General features: G+C 35.6%; 1 protein-coding gene across 3 annotated transcripts in view; it reads left to right on the plus strand.

The window, feature by feature from the left end:
* The window catches only part of IQCB1 (IQ motif containing B1), a 104675-nt gene extending 92184 nt beyond the window's left edge, over positions 1-12491 (plus strand). For all 3 annotated transcript variants that reach the window (XM_077118181.1, XM_077118179.1, XM_077118180.1), the window contains 2 exons: positions 10154-10310; positions 11439-12491. In XM_077118181.1, coding sequence (XP_076974296.1) covers positions 10154-10310; positions 11439-11668 — 387 coding nt within the window. In that variant the 3' untranslated portion in view covers positions 11669-12491. The remainder of the gene's footprint in view (positions 1-10153; positions 10311-11438) is intronic.
* Positions 12492-13096: the final 605 nt, after the last annotated feature.

Below are 13096 nucleotides of genomic sequence, written 5' to 3' on the forward strand. Positions count from 1 at the left end.
TGTGCCTGCCCATGTGACAGAGGAGGCCTAGATGCCAGCAGCCTTTCCTCAGAGAAGGTATCTTCCTCTTGATGCCTTAATTTGGACTTTTTCATGGCCTTAGAACTGTAAATTTATAAATAAATAAATTCCCATTGTAAGAGCCAGGCCATTTCTGGTATATTGTATTCCAGCAGCTTTAGCAAACTGAAACAACTATGAACCCTAAAGCCAACAGTGAAATTTAAAAGCAGTTATAGCTAATAAGCCTACAAAGGAAATTAACTTAAATGATAAAATATACCTTCTTAATATAAAAGAAGATAGAAAAAGAGGAAACAAAAAAGAAATTAAAGGATAAAATAAGAAATAATGTATTAGAATGAAACCTGACCACATCCATAATTATAATAAATATAAATGACCCAAGCAACTCTAGTAAAAGTCATGGAAGTCAGATTAAGTTAAAAAGCAAGACCTATTATATGTTGCCTGCAAGAAAAAATTTAAATATGTAAAATATATATGTTAAAAAAAATATTGTTGGAAATGCAAGGGTAGTTCAGTGGTGGACTCCTTTCCTGCCATACAGGAGGGAGACCCAGGTTCAATTCCCATCCCATGCACTTCCCCAAAACAAGCAAAGAAAGCAGGACAAACAAACAAACAAAATACTCAACAAATGGTGCTGCAATAGCAAGATACTCATATGGAAAAAGAATGAAATGTGACCCTGAGCATATAGCATACCAAAAAAAAATTTTTTAATTTAAAAAATAAAATAAAATTTTGTTAACATAGGCCTGTAGAGCACAAACAGAGAACCTAATGTAATCCATGAGCTATAGTTAATAGGACACTTTTAGTAATATTCTTTCATCAATAATAGATGTACCACACTTATGCAGGGTTTTAATAATGGGGCATTGTAAGAGAATTCTTTGTTTTATTCATGATTTTTCTATAAACTTACAACTTCTCTAATTAAAAAAAGGTAAAAAATTAGGTTAAAAAAAGTGAAACAAAGTGTAGCTTTATAACTCTAGTGAAAAGAATTCTAAAATGACAGTATTAATATGAAAGTGTATTTCAGGGCAAAGAATATTACCTGGGATAAAAAGGTATTGAATATGTTGTATACCCCAGAAAAGCCAAATTCTTTAAGCCTCATTCAATATTGCTTGGTGGGATATTTTTTATTGTTTTCATGGAGATGTGACCCACCCAGTTGTAAGTGGTAACTTTTGCTTAGGTGGTTTCCATGGAGTTGTGTCTCCACCCATTCAAGGTGGGGTTGCTTACTGGAGCCCTTTAATAGGGAACCCTTTTGGGAAAAGCTCAGTGCCACAGAGCCAAGAGAGCCCACACAGCCAGAGACCTTTGTAGATGCAGAAGGAGAACACCTCTGGGAAATACTTTTGAATCGAGAAGCCAGGAAAGAAAGCTAACAGATGAGGCCATATACCTTTCCAGCTGACAGAGATGTCCTGGACTCATGGGCCTTTATTGAATCAAGGTATCTTTCCTTGAATGCTGTAGTTTGGACATTTTCATGGCCTTAGAACTGTAAACCTGCAATTTAATAAATTTCCCTTTTTAAAAGGTGTTCCATTTCTGGTATATTGCATTCCAGCAACTTACAAACTAAAACAAAAGAGTAATTTCATAATGATGAGGGGGTCAGTTAATCTAAGGACATAAGAATTCTAAGTATTTATGTACATAACAACATAGTATCAAAATAAAAGCTCTAAAAATGTATGGAAATCCACAGTTATTGCTAGAGAATTCAATACTTCTCTCTCACCAATCGATAGAGTAGGCAGAAAAATGGCAAGGAAATGGTAGACTTAAAAAAGTCTTTCACTATCAAAGAATTTGACCTGAGTGATCTTTATAGAACACTCCACACAACAATATGATACACATTCTTCTCAAGTACACACAGAACATTTACCAAGATAGGCCATGTTCTGTGCAATAAAACAAGTTTCAGTAAGCTAAAAGATTAAAATCATAGTGTGTTTTCTGTTCACCATGGAATTAAATTAGAAACCAATAATAGGAAGACTTCTGGACATATCATCCCCAAATATTTGGAAACTAAATGACCCACTTCTAAATAACCAAAGGATCAAAGAAGATATCAAAAGGGAAATTAGAAAAAGTTCTGAACTGAATAAAAATGAAAACACATTTTATGAAAATAAAATTTCCCTAAAAAAGCATTTCTGTAAAGCAATACTTAGAGGAAATTTTATCACCAAACAACTATATTTTAAAAGAAAGAAGGTCTCAAGTCAAAGACCACAACATACACATTAAGATAAAGGGCAAATTAAACTCAAAGTAATGATAAATCTCTTTCTTCAAACTCTGGAGTATTTGATTGAGACTGGAAAAGGACTCCACGAGTGCTGAACTGAAGAAAAAGGGAAATAAAAACCAAAAGCAAATAGGATATTGATGCCCCAGACCCATCAATTCAAAATATTCAGATGCCCAGATATCAGAAAAGAATTACAGGCCATACTAAGAAACAAGAACATATGGCTCAGTCAAGGGAATAAATTAAAAATTAATTAAAATTCAAAATTTGGATCAACTAACCAAAGAAATTCAAACGAATTTCCTAACTCAATTCAAGGAGATAAAGGAAAGTATGGATAGAAATAAACTAATAGTGGATATAGAGCTAAAGAATATTAAGACAATATATGAGCATTAAAAAGAATTTGAAAGCTTAAAAAGAACAGAAATTATGGGGATGAAAGGCACAATAATGGAGACTAAAAGTACACTAGAGGCATATAACAACAGATTTTAACAGGCAGAAAAAAAAATGAACAAACTGGAAGACAGGACAATTGAAATCATTCTGAGAAACAGAAAAGAATAGAAGAAAATAAGCAGTGTCTCAGGACTTGAATGACAGCATGAAGCATATAAGCATACACATGATGGATGTCCCAAAGGAGAAGAAAAGGGAAAAGGAACAGAGAAATATTTGAGGAAATAATGTCCAAAAATTACCCAGCTCTTATGAAGGCATAAATATGTATGTCCAAGATGCACAGCCATACTCTAAACAATAAATCCTAATAGACCTGCTCTGACACACTTGCTCATCAAAACGTCAAGTGCCAAAGATAAAGAGAATTCTGTAAGCAACAAGAGAAGAGCAATTTATTAGACACGAGAGATCCTCAATAAGACTAAGTGCTGATATCACATCAGAAAGCATGGAGGCAAGAAAGTAGAGGTATGATATATTTAGAGTACTGAAAGAGAAAAACTGCCAGCCAAGAATTCTTTATCTGACAACTGTCCTTCAAAAATGAGGGAGAGTTTAAAATATTTGCAGATAAAAGTAAACAGAATTTTTCGAGACCTAGAAGAAACACTAACAGGTGTCCTACAGGTGAAAGGAAAAGATAGAAGTGGCTTGGAGTAGTGTGAAGAAGTGAAGATCTTCAGTAAAAGTAACTAAAAAGAGTAGATGCAAAACCTGATAGTACTGTATCCTCAATATATAGTTCTACTCTTTAATTCCTATAAGAGTAGAATAAAAGTAACATGAAAAAGTCATATTCCTGATAATGGATATGCAAAAAAAAAGAGGAATGTGGGTTAAAAACAATATGAAGAGGAGAAACAGAGGGATATGAGGGCAAAGAACACGTATGCTGTTGAAGCTAAGTTGCTATCTGTTCTGGTTTTTTAGCTGCCAGAATGCAATATACCAGAAATGGAATGGCTTTTTAAAGAGGAAATTTAATAAGTTGCTAGTTTACAGTTCTGAGGTCAATAAAATATCCCAATTAAAGCAAGGCTATAGAAATGTCCAAATTAAGACACCAAGAAGAAGTTACCTTCACTCAAGAAAGGCCAGTGGGTTCAGCTTTTCTCTCTCAACTGGGAAGACACATGGCAAACATGGCAACAGTATACTAGCTTTCTTTCCCAGCTTCTTGTTTCATGAAGCTCACGTGGATGACTGGTGGACTCTGTAGGTCTCTCAGCCTCTGATTGACTCTGCTGTGGCTTTCTCATGGCTCTAAAAAGGGACTCTCTCCTCTCCAAAATGTTTACTCTTTTAAAGAACTAATGGTGGAGTCACAACTCCATGGAAACTATCTGATCAAAAGTTACCACCTACAATTGGGTGGGTCACATCTCCATGGGAACAATCAAAATGCTCCCAGCAAGCAATACTGAATGAGGATTAAAGGACATGGCTTTTCTGGGGTCCACCACAGATTCAAACCAGCACACTATCTTTTCAGATTGTTAGATCATAGACATAGAATTTGTAATGCAAACCCCAGGGTAACCAAAAAGAAAGTACTTTTTAAATATACAGAGACAGAAACAAACAAAAAAAAGGATCAAATACATTACGAAAAATAAACTATACAGAAAAGGAGGCTGCAATAAAAAAGGCATGACATATAAAAACCAAAGGATAAAAATGGCTGTGTTATTCACACTCAATATTAATTAATTCAACTCCCCAATCAAAAGACATAGATTGGCAGAATGGGGGGTGGGGGGTGGGAAGAAGCCTGATCCAACTATATGTTGTTTCCCAGAGACACACTTTAGACCCAGACACACAAATAGGTTGAAAGTGAAAGGACAGAAAAAGATAATCGATGCAAATAATAACCCAAAAAGACCTGGGGTAACTATATTAATATCAAACAAAATAGACTTTAAGTCAAAAGCTGGTACAAGAGACAAGGAAAGATACTACATATTAAAAAAGGGTTAATACACCAAGAAGAAGGAACTCATAAATATTTATGTGCCTAATCACAGCGCCCCACAATATATGATGCAAGTACTAGCAGAACGAAAGGGTGAAATAGTTGTCTCATTGTAGTTGGACACTTCAATACACCACTTTCATCAATAGAAAACTAGACAAAAGATCAATAAAGAAACAGCTTGAATAAAATGATAAATGAATTAGACCTAACAAATCCACACATATATGGAAGCTAAATAACACTCTTAATAAATGAGTCAAAGAAGAAATTATAAGGTATATTGATGTCAGTTAATATATTGACTCGAATGAAAATGAGAACACAACATATCAAAACTTATGGGATGCAGCAAAGGCAGTGTTGCCAGGAAAATTTATAGCCCTAAATGCTTACAGTTAAAAAAGAAGAAAGAGCAAAAACTAAAGCCCTAACTGCACAACTAGAGAAAAAGAACAGCAAAATAAACCTAAAGCAAGCAGAAGGAAAGACGATTAGAGCAGAAATAAATAAAATAGAGAATTAAAAAACAATACAGAAGGAGTACAGCAGTAGTTCAGTGGTAGGATTCTTACCTGCCATGCAGGAGACCTGGGTTCAGAACATTCCTGGCCCATGTGCTTCCCCCCCCCAAAAATATATTTTTTCAACAAATGATGCTGCAGCTGTAACAGGACAGTCACATGGAAAAAGAATGAAATGTGACTCCCACAATACAGCATATTAAAAAAAAAAAACATTACAGAGCATTAACAAAGCCAAAAGTTAGTTCTTTAAAAAGATCACTTTTCTAGTTTGCTAGCTGCTGGAATGCAACACACCAGAGACGGATTAGCTTTTAATAAAAGGGGATTTATTTCATTAGTTCTTCAGAGAAAAGGCAGCTAACTTTCAGCTGAGGTTCTTTCTTACATGGGAAGGCACAGAATGGTCTCTGCTGGCCTTCTCTCCAGGCCTCTGGGTTCCAACAGCTTTCCCTGCGGTGATTTCTCTCTGTATCGCCAAAGGCCTGGGCTGAGCTGCGAGTGCTGAGATGAGTTATGCTGAGCTGCTTGGGCTGTGCTATGTTGCACTCTCTCATTTAAGCACCAGCCAATTAAGTCAAACATCATTCATTGCAGCAGGCACGCCTCCTAGCCGACTGCAGATGTAATCAGCAACAGATGAGGTCCACGTACCATTGGCTCATGTCCACAGCAACAGAACTAGGTGCCTTCACCTGGCCAAGCTGACAACTGAATCTAACTACCACAATCACTAAATGGGCGTATGGGCAGTTCAATGGTAGAATGATTTGTCTTCCATGCAGGAGACCCAGGTTCAATTCTGAGACCATGCACCCCCCCCAAAAAAAAACAATAAAATTGACAAATCTTTAGCTAGAATGACAAAGAAAAAGAGAAGGTGCAAATAAATACAATCAGGATAACGGGTTGGGAGCATTACTACAGACTCACAGAAATGAAAAGAATCATAAGAGGATACTATGAACAACTGGATACCAACAAATTAAACAACCTAGATGAAATGAAAAAATTCCTAGAAACACACAAAATAGAAAAAATAGATCTCAACAGACCAATTACAATTAGAGATTGAATCATTCACCAAAAACCTCCCTACAAAGAAAAGCCTAGGACCATATATATTCACTGAGTTCTACCAACAACTCCAAAAAAAAAATTCCAATCATAATCAAACTCTTCCCAAAAAATGAAGAGGAGGGAACACTGCCTAGTGTTCATTCTTTAAGGCGAACATCACCCTATCACCAAAGCCAGATAAAGATACTACAAGAAAAGAAAATTACAGACCAATCCCTTATGAATATAAATGAAAAAGTCCTCAAAATATTTGCAAATCAAATCCAATAGCACATTCAAGGAATTATGCACTATGTCAAGTGGGAGTTATCCCAGGTATATAGGGGTGGTTCAGCATAAGAAAATACACCACATTAGCAAAACAAGGGGAACAACAGATGATCGTCTCAACTGATGCAGAAAAGGCATTTGACAAAATCCAGCATCCTTTCTTGATTAAAAACACTCACACACACTTAGAAATCTAGGAATATAAGGAAAGTTCCTCAACATGGCAAAGGTTTTATATGAAAAACCCACTGCTAACAGTGGACAATTGTGAGGGACTGAGATTTCCTTCTAAGAATCTGAAACAAGGCTAATATATCACCACTGTTACTTAACAATCTACTAGAAATTCTCCCTGGAACGATTTGGCAAGAAAAAGAAATAAAACATATCCAAATTGGAAAGGAAGAAATAAAACTTTCATTATTTACAGATGACATAAGACTATACATAGAAAGTCCTGAAAAATCTACAACAAAGCTAGTAGAGCTAGGGAAAAGATTCAGTAACATGCTAGGGTATAAGATCAACATGCAAAAATCAGTAATGTTTCTATACACTAGTAATGAGCAATCTGAGGAGGAAAGCAAGAAAAAAAATACCATTTACAATAGCAACTAAAAGAATCAAATATCTAGGAATAAAATTTAGCCAAGTATGTAAAGGGCTTATACATGGAAAACTATAAAACTTTGCTAGAAGATCTAAATAAATGGAAGGACATTCCATGCTCATGGATTGGTGGACTAATTGTTGTTAAGATGTCAAGTCTACCAAAAGAATTTACAGATTCAACACAATCCCAATTAAAATTCTGACAACCATATGGATTAAAAATAAATGAATAATAGAGGGAACAAATGTTAGAATAAATTGAGTAGATTGAAATACTAATCAATGAAAGGGAGTGGTAAGGGGTATAGAAAAAAATAGGGGGTACAAAGATTAAAACATAATAGATAGGGTAGTGCAATGATGGCTCAGTGGCAAAATTCTTGTCTGCCATGCCAGAGACCTGGGTTTGACTCCCAGTGCCTGCCCATGCAAAAACAAAAAGCAAATATAACAGATATACGGAAATACTAGTGGTCAGTGAGAGGGAGGGGTAAGGTATATGGTATGTATGAGTTTTTTCTTTTTTCTTTTAATTTCTTTTTCTGGAGTGTTGCAAATGTTCTAAGAAACGAGCATGGTGATGAATATACCACTATGTGATAACATTGTGAGCCACTGATTGTACACCATGTATAGAATGTTCATATGTTAAGAATGTTCATGTTTGTATGTTGTTTTGTTTTGTTAATAAAAATATTTTAAAGAAATATTCTGACAACCTGCTCTGCAGAAATGGAAAAGTCAATCATCTGATATATTTGGAAGGGCAAGGGCCCTGAATAGCGAAAACCATCTTGAAAAAGAACAATGTTGGAGGACTCACACTACATGACTTTAAAACTTACTACAAACCTACATTGGCAGTGGCACAAGGATAGATACACAGACCAGTGGAATTTGAGATTTTTGCATAGACTCTCACATCTTGGCCAATTGATTTTTTAAACATTTTTTATTGTGAAATATAGCATATGTACAAAAAAGGGATAAGTTTCAAAGTAAATTTTAACAAGGAGTTATAGAACAAATTTCGGAGTTTGGTATGAGTTAGAGTTCCACAAAGTTTGTCCTTCTAGCTAATCTAAGACAGTGGAGACAAAAGAAATATCAAAATAATGATTCAGTAATCATAGTAATCTTTTAAATCCTATCTTTTCTGTTACAACTCTTCCTTCTGCTTTGATACTTCTCCCACTCTTTAGGGATACTTGGGCAATGACCATTCTAACTTTTTCATGTTGAAAAAAGGTGTCAACATTATGGAATAGGAAGGATGCAACTGGTTGATGATCTTGGAGAGAATGGTAACTCTGGGTTTCAGTACTTATCTGACCTAGGAACTATATGAAAGTTATAGATTTTTGAAAAATAAACTTAGTGAGTGAAACTTTTATAGAGTCTCAGATAGAGCCCTGGGTATTCTTTAGGGCTTACAAGAATACTGTTGGTTGGGGCTTGGCATACCATGGCAATTAGCAATAGCCACTGAAGCTTGCATAAGAGTAACCTCCAGAATAGCCTCTTGACTATTTGAACTCTCTTTGCCACTGATACCTTATTTTGTTACATTTCTTTTCCCCCTTTTGGTTGGCAGGCATTGTTGATCCCGCAGCACTAGGGCTAGGCTTATCCATCAGGGATTTCCCAGGTGGGAAAGTTTAATAGTTCTGTATTTTTTCTCCAGTCCTTCAAGAGACTTTGCCAATACTTTTTAACTGCCTGCCCTATATTCTCTGGAATGTATCTGGATATTACAGTAAGCTATACAGAATCGCAGAACTTCATTCTCAAGTCTAGGCTCCATGTGTTCATGTTGTTTAACTGAACTGTTGAACAGTTGATTTGTGACAAGACAGCCACGTCCACTCAATTGGGAAAGAATGATTTCTTCGGCAAATGGTACTGGAAGAACTGGATATTCATATCCAGAAGAATGAAAATATACTTAATGTCCTATAAATATACAAATGAATATTTTTTAGCCATGAAAAGGAATGAAGTCCTGATACATGTGACAACGTGGCTAAACCTTGAAGACAGCATACTGAGTGAAATAAATCAGAGACAAAGGACAGTTATTGTATGATCTCACTGATACGAAATATTTAGAATAAGCAAACTTACAAAGGTAGAATCCAAAATATAGATTACTAGAGGCTGTGTTTGAGAAAGGGAATGGAGAGTCAGTGCCTTAACTGTACAGAATTTCTATTTGGGTTGATTGTAAAGTATTGGTAATGGATGATGATGATTGTATCACAACATTTTGAAATTAATTAATATTACTAAATTATACACATGAATTTCTTTAAAGAGGGAAATTTTAATAGTATACATATTACTAGAATAACAATCAAAAGAAAAAACATAAGCCTGTACAACACAGTGAACCCAATGTAAATAATGGATTACAATTAATAGCACAACTATAAAAATGTTCTTTCATGAATTATAACAGATGTACAAACACACTCATTCCTGGTATTATTAAAAGGCTGGTCTGTGGGAGCTCTGTATGTTATATACTTTATGCATGATATTTCTGTAAACTCACAACTCTATCAAAATTATTTTAAAAATTAAAAAAAAAACAATTTATCAATTGGCCATTGATGTGAGATTTTCACCAAGCCTTTTTATAATTTTCACCTTACTCTTTCAGTCTTATCTCAATGCCCAGAATACCACATTATCTGAGGAAAATAGACATGGGAGAATACCAAAGAAACTTCCCACCTACATTTTTATATAAATCTTCTTTTTAAGAGGCCATGAATACATTCACAATAGTTTAAGGTAGACACCAGTCATAAGATTTAATTGTTAAATGAGAGATAGACAAGCATTCAGGAACTTCTGCTAAGTGATTGGGTGAAACATGTCCTTCCTCTGACAAGTTTTTCTGTCCTCTGTCCTCAGGTCTCTCAGATGTCAGATGCTGCCAGCAGGGAGCTCCATAACCAGGCCCAAGAACGACTGCAACACTACTTTATGGGCAGGGCTCTAGAAGAGAGAGCCCAGCAGCACAGGGAGGCTTTGATGGCTCAGATCAGCACCAACATTGAGCAGTTAATAAGTACGTTCTCATTCCATTTTTGTTTCTTGAAAGAAACAACCTGTGCAAGCTCCATGTCATTGAAAATCTTCAGAAGGGAAGCACCGTTTGATGGTCTTTTAGACCATCTCCTGGCCTCAGTAATTTTTACATCTAGATCGTAGCAGCACCAAATGTTTTCAAATGATGCAGATCCCATAACCTTCTTGATTGTTTCCCCCAACCCTGCTAGCAAGATTTTACTGTGTAGTCTTTTGTGTGTGTGTTCAATTTTTATTGGCTTTTTTGTTTTTTTTTATTAGTTTGGGTTATTTTTTTGTTCTACTATGTAGTCTTAAAAGCATTTGGCTGTGGGGTGGGCCGCGGTGGCTCAGCGGGCAAAGTGCTTGCCTGCTATGCCAGAGGACCTCGGTTGGATTCCCGGCCCCAGCCCATGTAACAAAAACGGAAAAACAAAATACAATAAAGCAAGAAAATGTTTGGAAATGTTTCCCTTTCTTCCTTCCTTCCTTCCTTCTATCCTTCTATCCTTCCTTCCTTCTCTCTGTCTTTCCTTTAAAAAAAAAAAAAAAAAAAAAAAAAAAAGCATTTGGCTGTAAGATGATGATAATAGTTATAGTACCATGCGCTTGTAGAGTATTTTATAATCTTTAAAGAAGTCCTTTTCAAAAAATAATTTGTATACTCCTCACTCAATCACTGGCCCATCCATGAACCACAATGTTGCAATAGACCTTTGGGATTACTTTTAGTGTATGTGGCACGTTAAATGCCAGCTTCCTCTGTTTAATGGCCATTACTTGTTAAATTTTGGATTTTTTTAATGGATAGGCACCAGGAACTGCACCTCTCATCTATAGGATAAGGTTTCTTATGATTTGGAAAATTCTTGTTCTTATATATACCATCTGTCAGAAATCTACATCTTATTCCTTTCTTTTAAACACAGAATTGGGGGAGGAGAAAGTTACTACCAAACCACAGCTACTACTTCTAAATAGTTATATATCATCTCCAGGTAGCAAGGGTAATAGATTCAGAATTGGAATTGTGTCCCTGACTGCCATATAGAGTTCTGACTCTATGGTCTCCAGGTTCCTACTTGCTTGGCACAGAACTCTTGTACTGTTTATTTTCTGTTTGTTACAGGAGCACCAAGTCTGAAGGAGGCAGAGGAAAAAGAACCTGAGCTCTTCATCAGTAGATCTAGGCCTGTGGCTGCCAAGGCCAAGCAGGCCCATCTCACCACCCTGAAGTACATACAAGCACCCTGGTGGAAAAAACTTGGAGAAGAACCAGGGGATGAGATTGATGTCCCACAGGATGAACTTAGTGTAGAATTAGAGACTTTATTCATTGGTGGAACCAAACCCCCTTAGGGAGATATTAAGAACTGACATAAATCCTGTGTAGATTGTAAGATTATATTGATTCTACCTCTGGCTTCCTCGTAGACTAGGGCTGTCATAACTCTTGGTTTTCCAAAGCCTCCTCTCTCTCACTCTACACACACTCACATGCACACATGTGCACACACGCACGCACAATCTCTGGCCAGACACAAATTTGTGAGGCTTGAATATGAAATTAAATTCAGCATGGCATTCTCTTATTTTTGTGGAATGTGAGATTTCTTTTGTTTCTGCACTTTTCTAACTAAAGGTGTTTCTCAATAAATATTCTCAATAGTTCTAAAAGAGTTATTAGCATTACTTCAAATTTTTATTTTTTATTTAGAATTCCTACTTTTTAATAATATAGGAATTGTGCTGTTGGCCTTTCTTAAAGGAAAAGAAATGGTCAACTGAAGGACATTCACGATTTTCTACAAGAGTAGTGGAACTTGTTTTCTGTTTTGTTATGTCTACAATGAGCTACACACACACACACAGAAGCCTAGAATTCAAAATTCAATACACAGTTTTTCCAGATAAAAATTTAATTCTTTTTATTAAACTATGAGAACTATATAGCACAGTTTCCCCTTGTGTCTTGTCTCCTATGACTCTTAACTAAATATAATTTTTTTATGTTATAATCCTAGATACCTCTGAATATTTAGTTCCATACTATTGATTTCTGATATTTCTGTTAATCTTTAATTGTATTTAACTCCAGAAACCATCTCAACTTTTGTTTGAAACTATATGAAATTTAAGTTAAAACCAATTAACAAATAATAAAAACCATACCATAAGGAAACTTGAGGAATTTTTTTTTATTTCTGGCTGGGAAGACCAAATAGTATAATGTTGATTCTCCCCAAGTTCATTTCAGTATAACTATAGTGAAAAATCCTAAAATTTTCATTCAAGCTTGGAAAAGAAATGTATAAAATTCAACTGTAAGAACAAGAAGGTGAATGGTTCTATAGTATAAAAATACATGCAAATATTGCTACCACCTTAACAACAAGAAGAAAAAAGCCAAATAATCTACAAAAACAGTTTTTCTTGAGCCTATCAGATAGCTGAGGCCTTTACAACAACCAAGTAAACTGAGATGGAATTCGGTATCTGAAACAAACTAGTTCATCTTTAGTAGAGCATAGAAGAAAGACAAGGCCAGGTAAGAAGAAAATGAAAATTTTAATGAATTCCTCCTAAAGGGCGAGTGTGAGCTAATATATCAGTTTAGAATACCTAGGAACCCCAAACATTTAAGAAAATCTGAATCTCTACCAACTGGTCACAAGAAAGGCTGGGAGCAAGCCTGGAAACCTGGGGAGACCCCTTAAGTGTTAATAGGTAAATAAGATAGGCTGCTGCTGGGTGACATCCTCAAAGCCCCACCTACTCACTCTGCCC

This window comes from Tamandua tetradactyla, chromosome 10, assembly GCF_023851605.1.
Source record: "Tamandua tetradactyla isolate mTamTet1 chromosome 10, mTamTet1.pri, whole genome shotgun sequence".
Classification (NCBI taxonomy): Eukaryota; Metazoa; Chordata; class Mammalia; order Pilosa; family Myrmecophagidae; genus Tamandua; species Tamandua tetradactyla.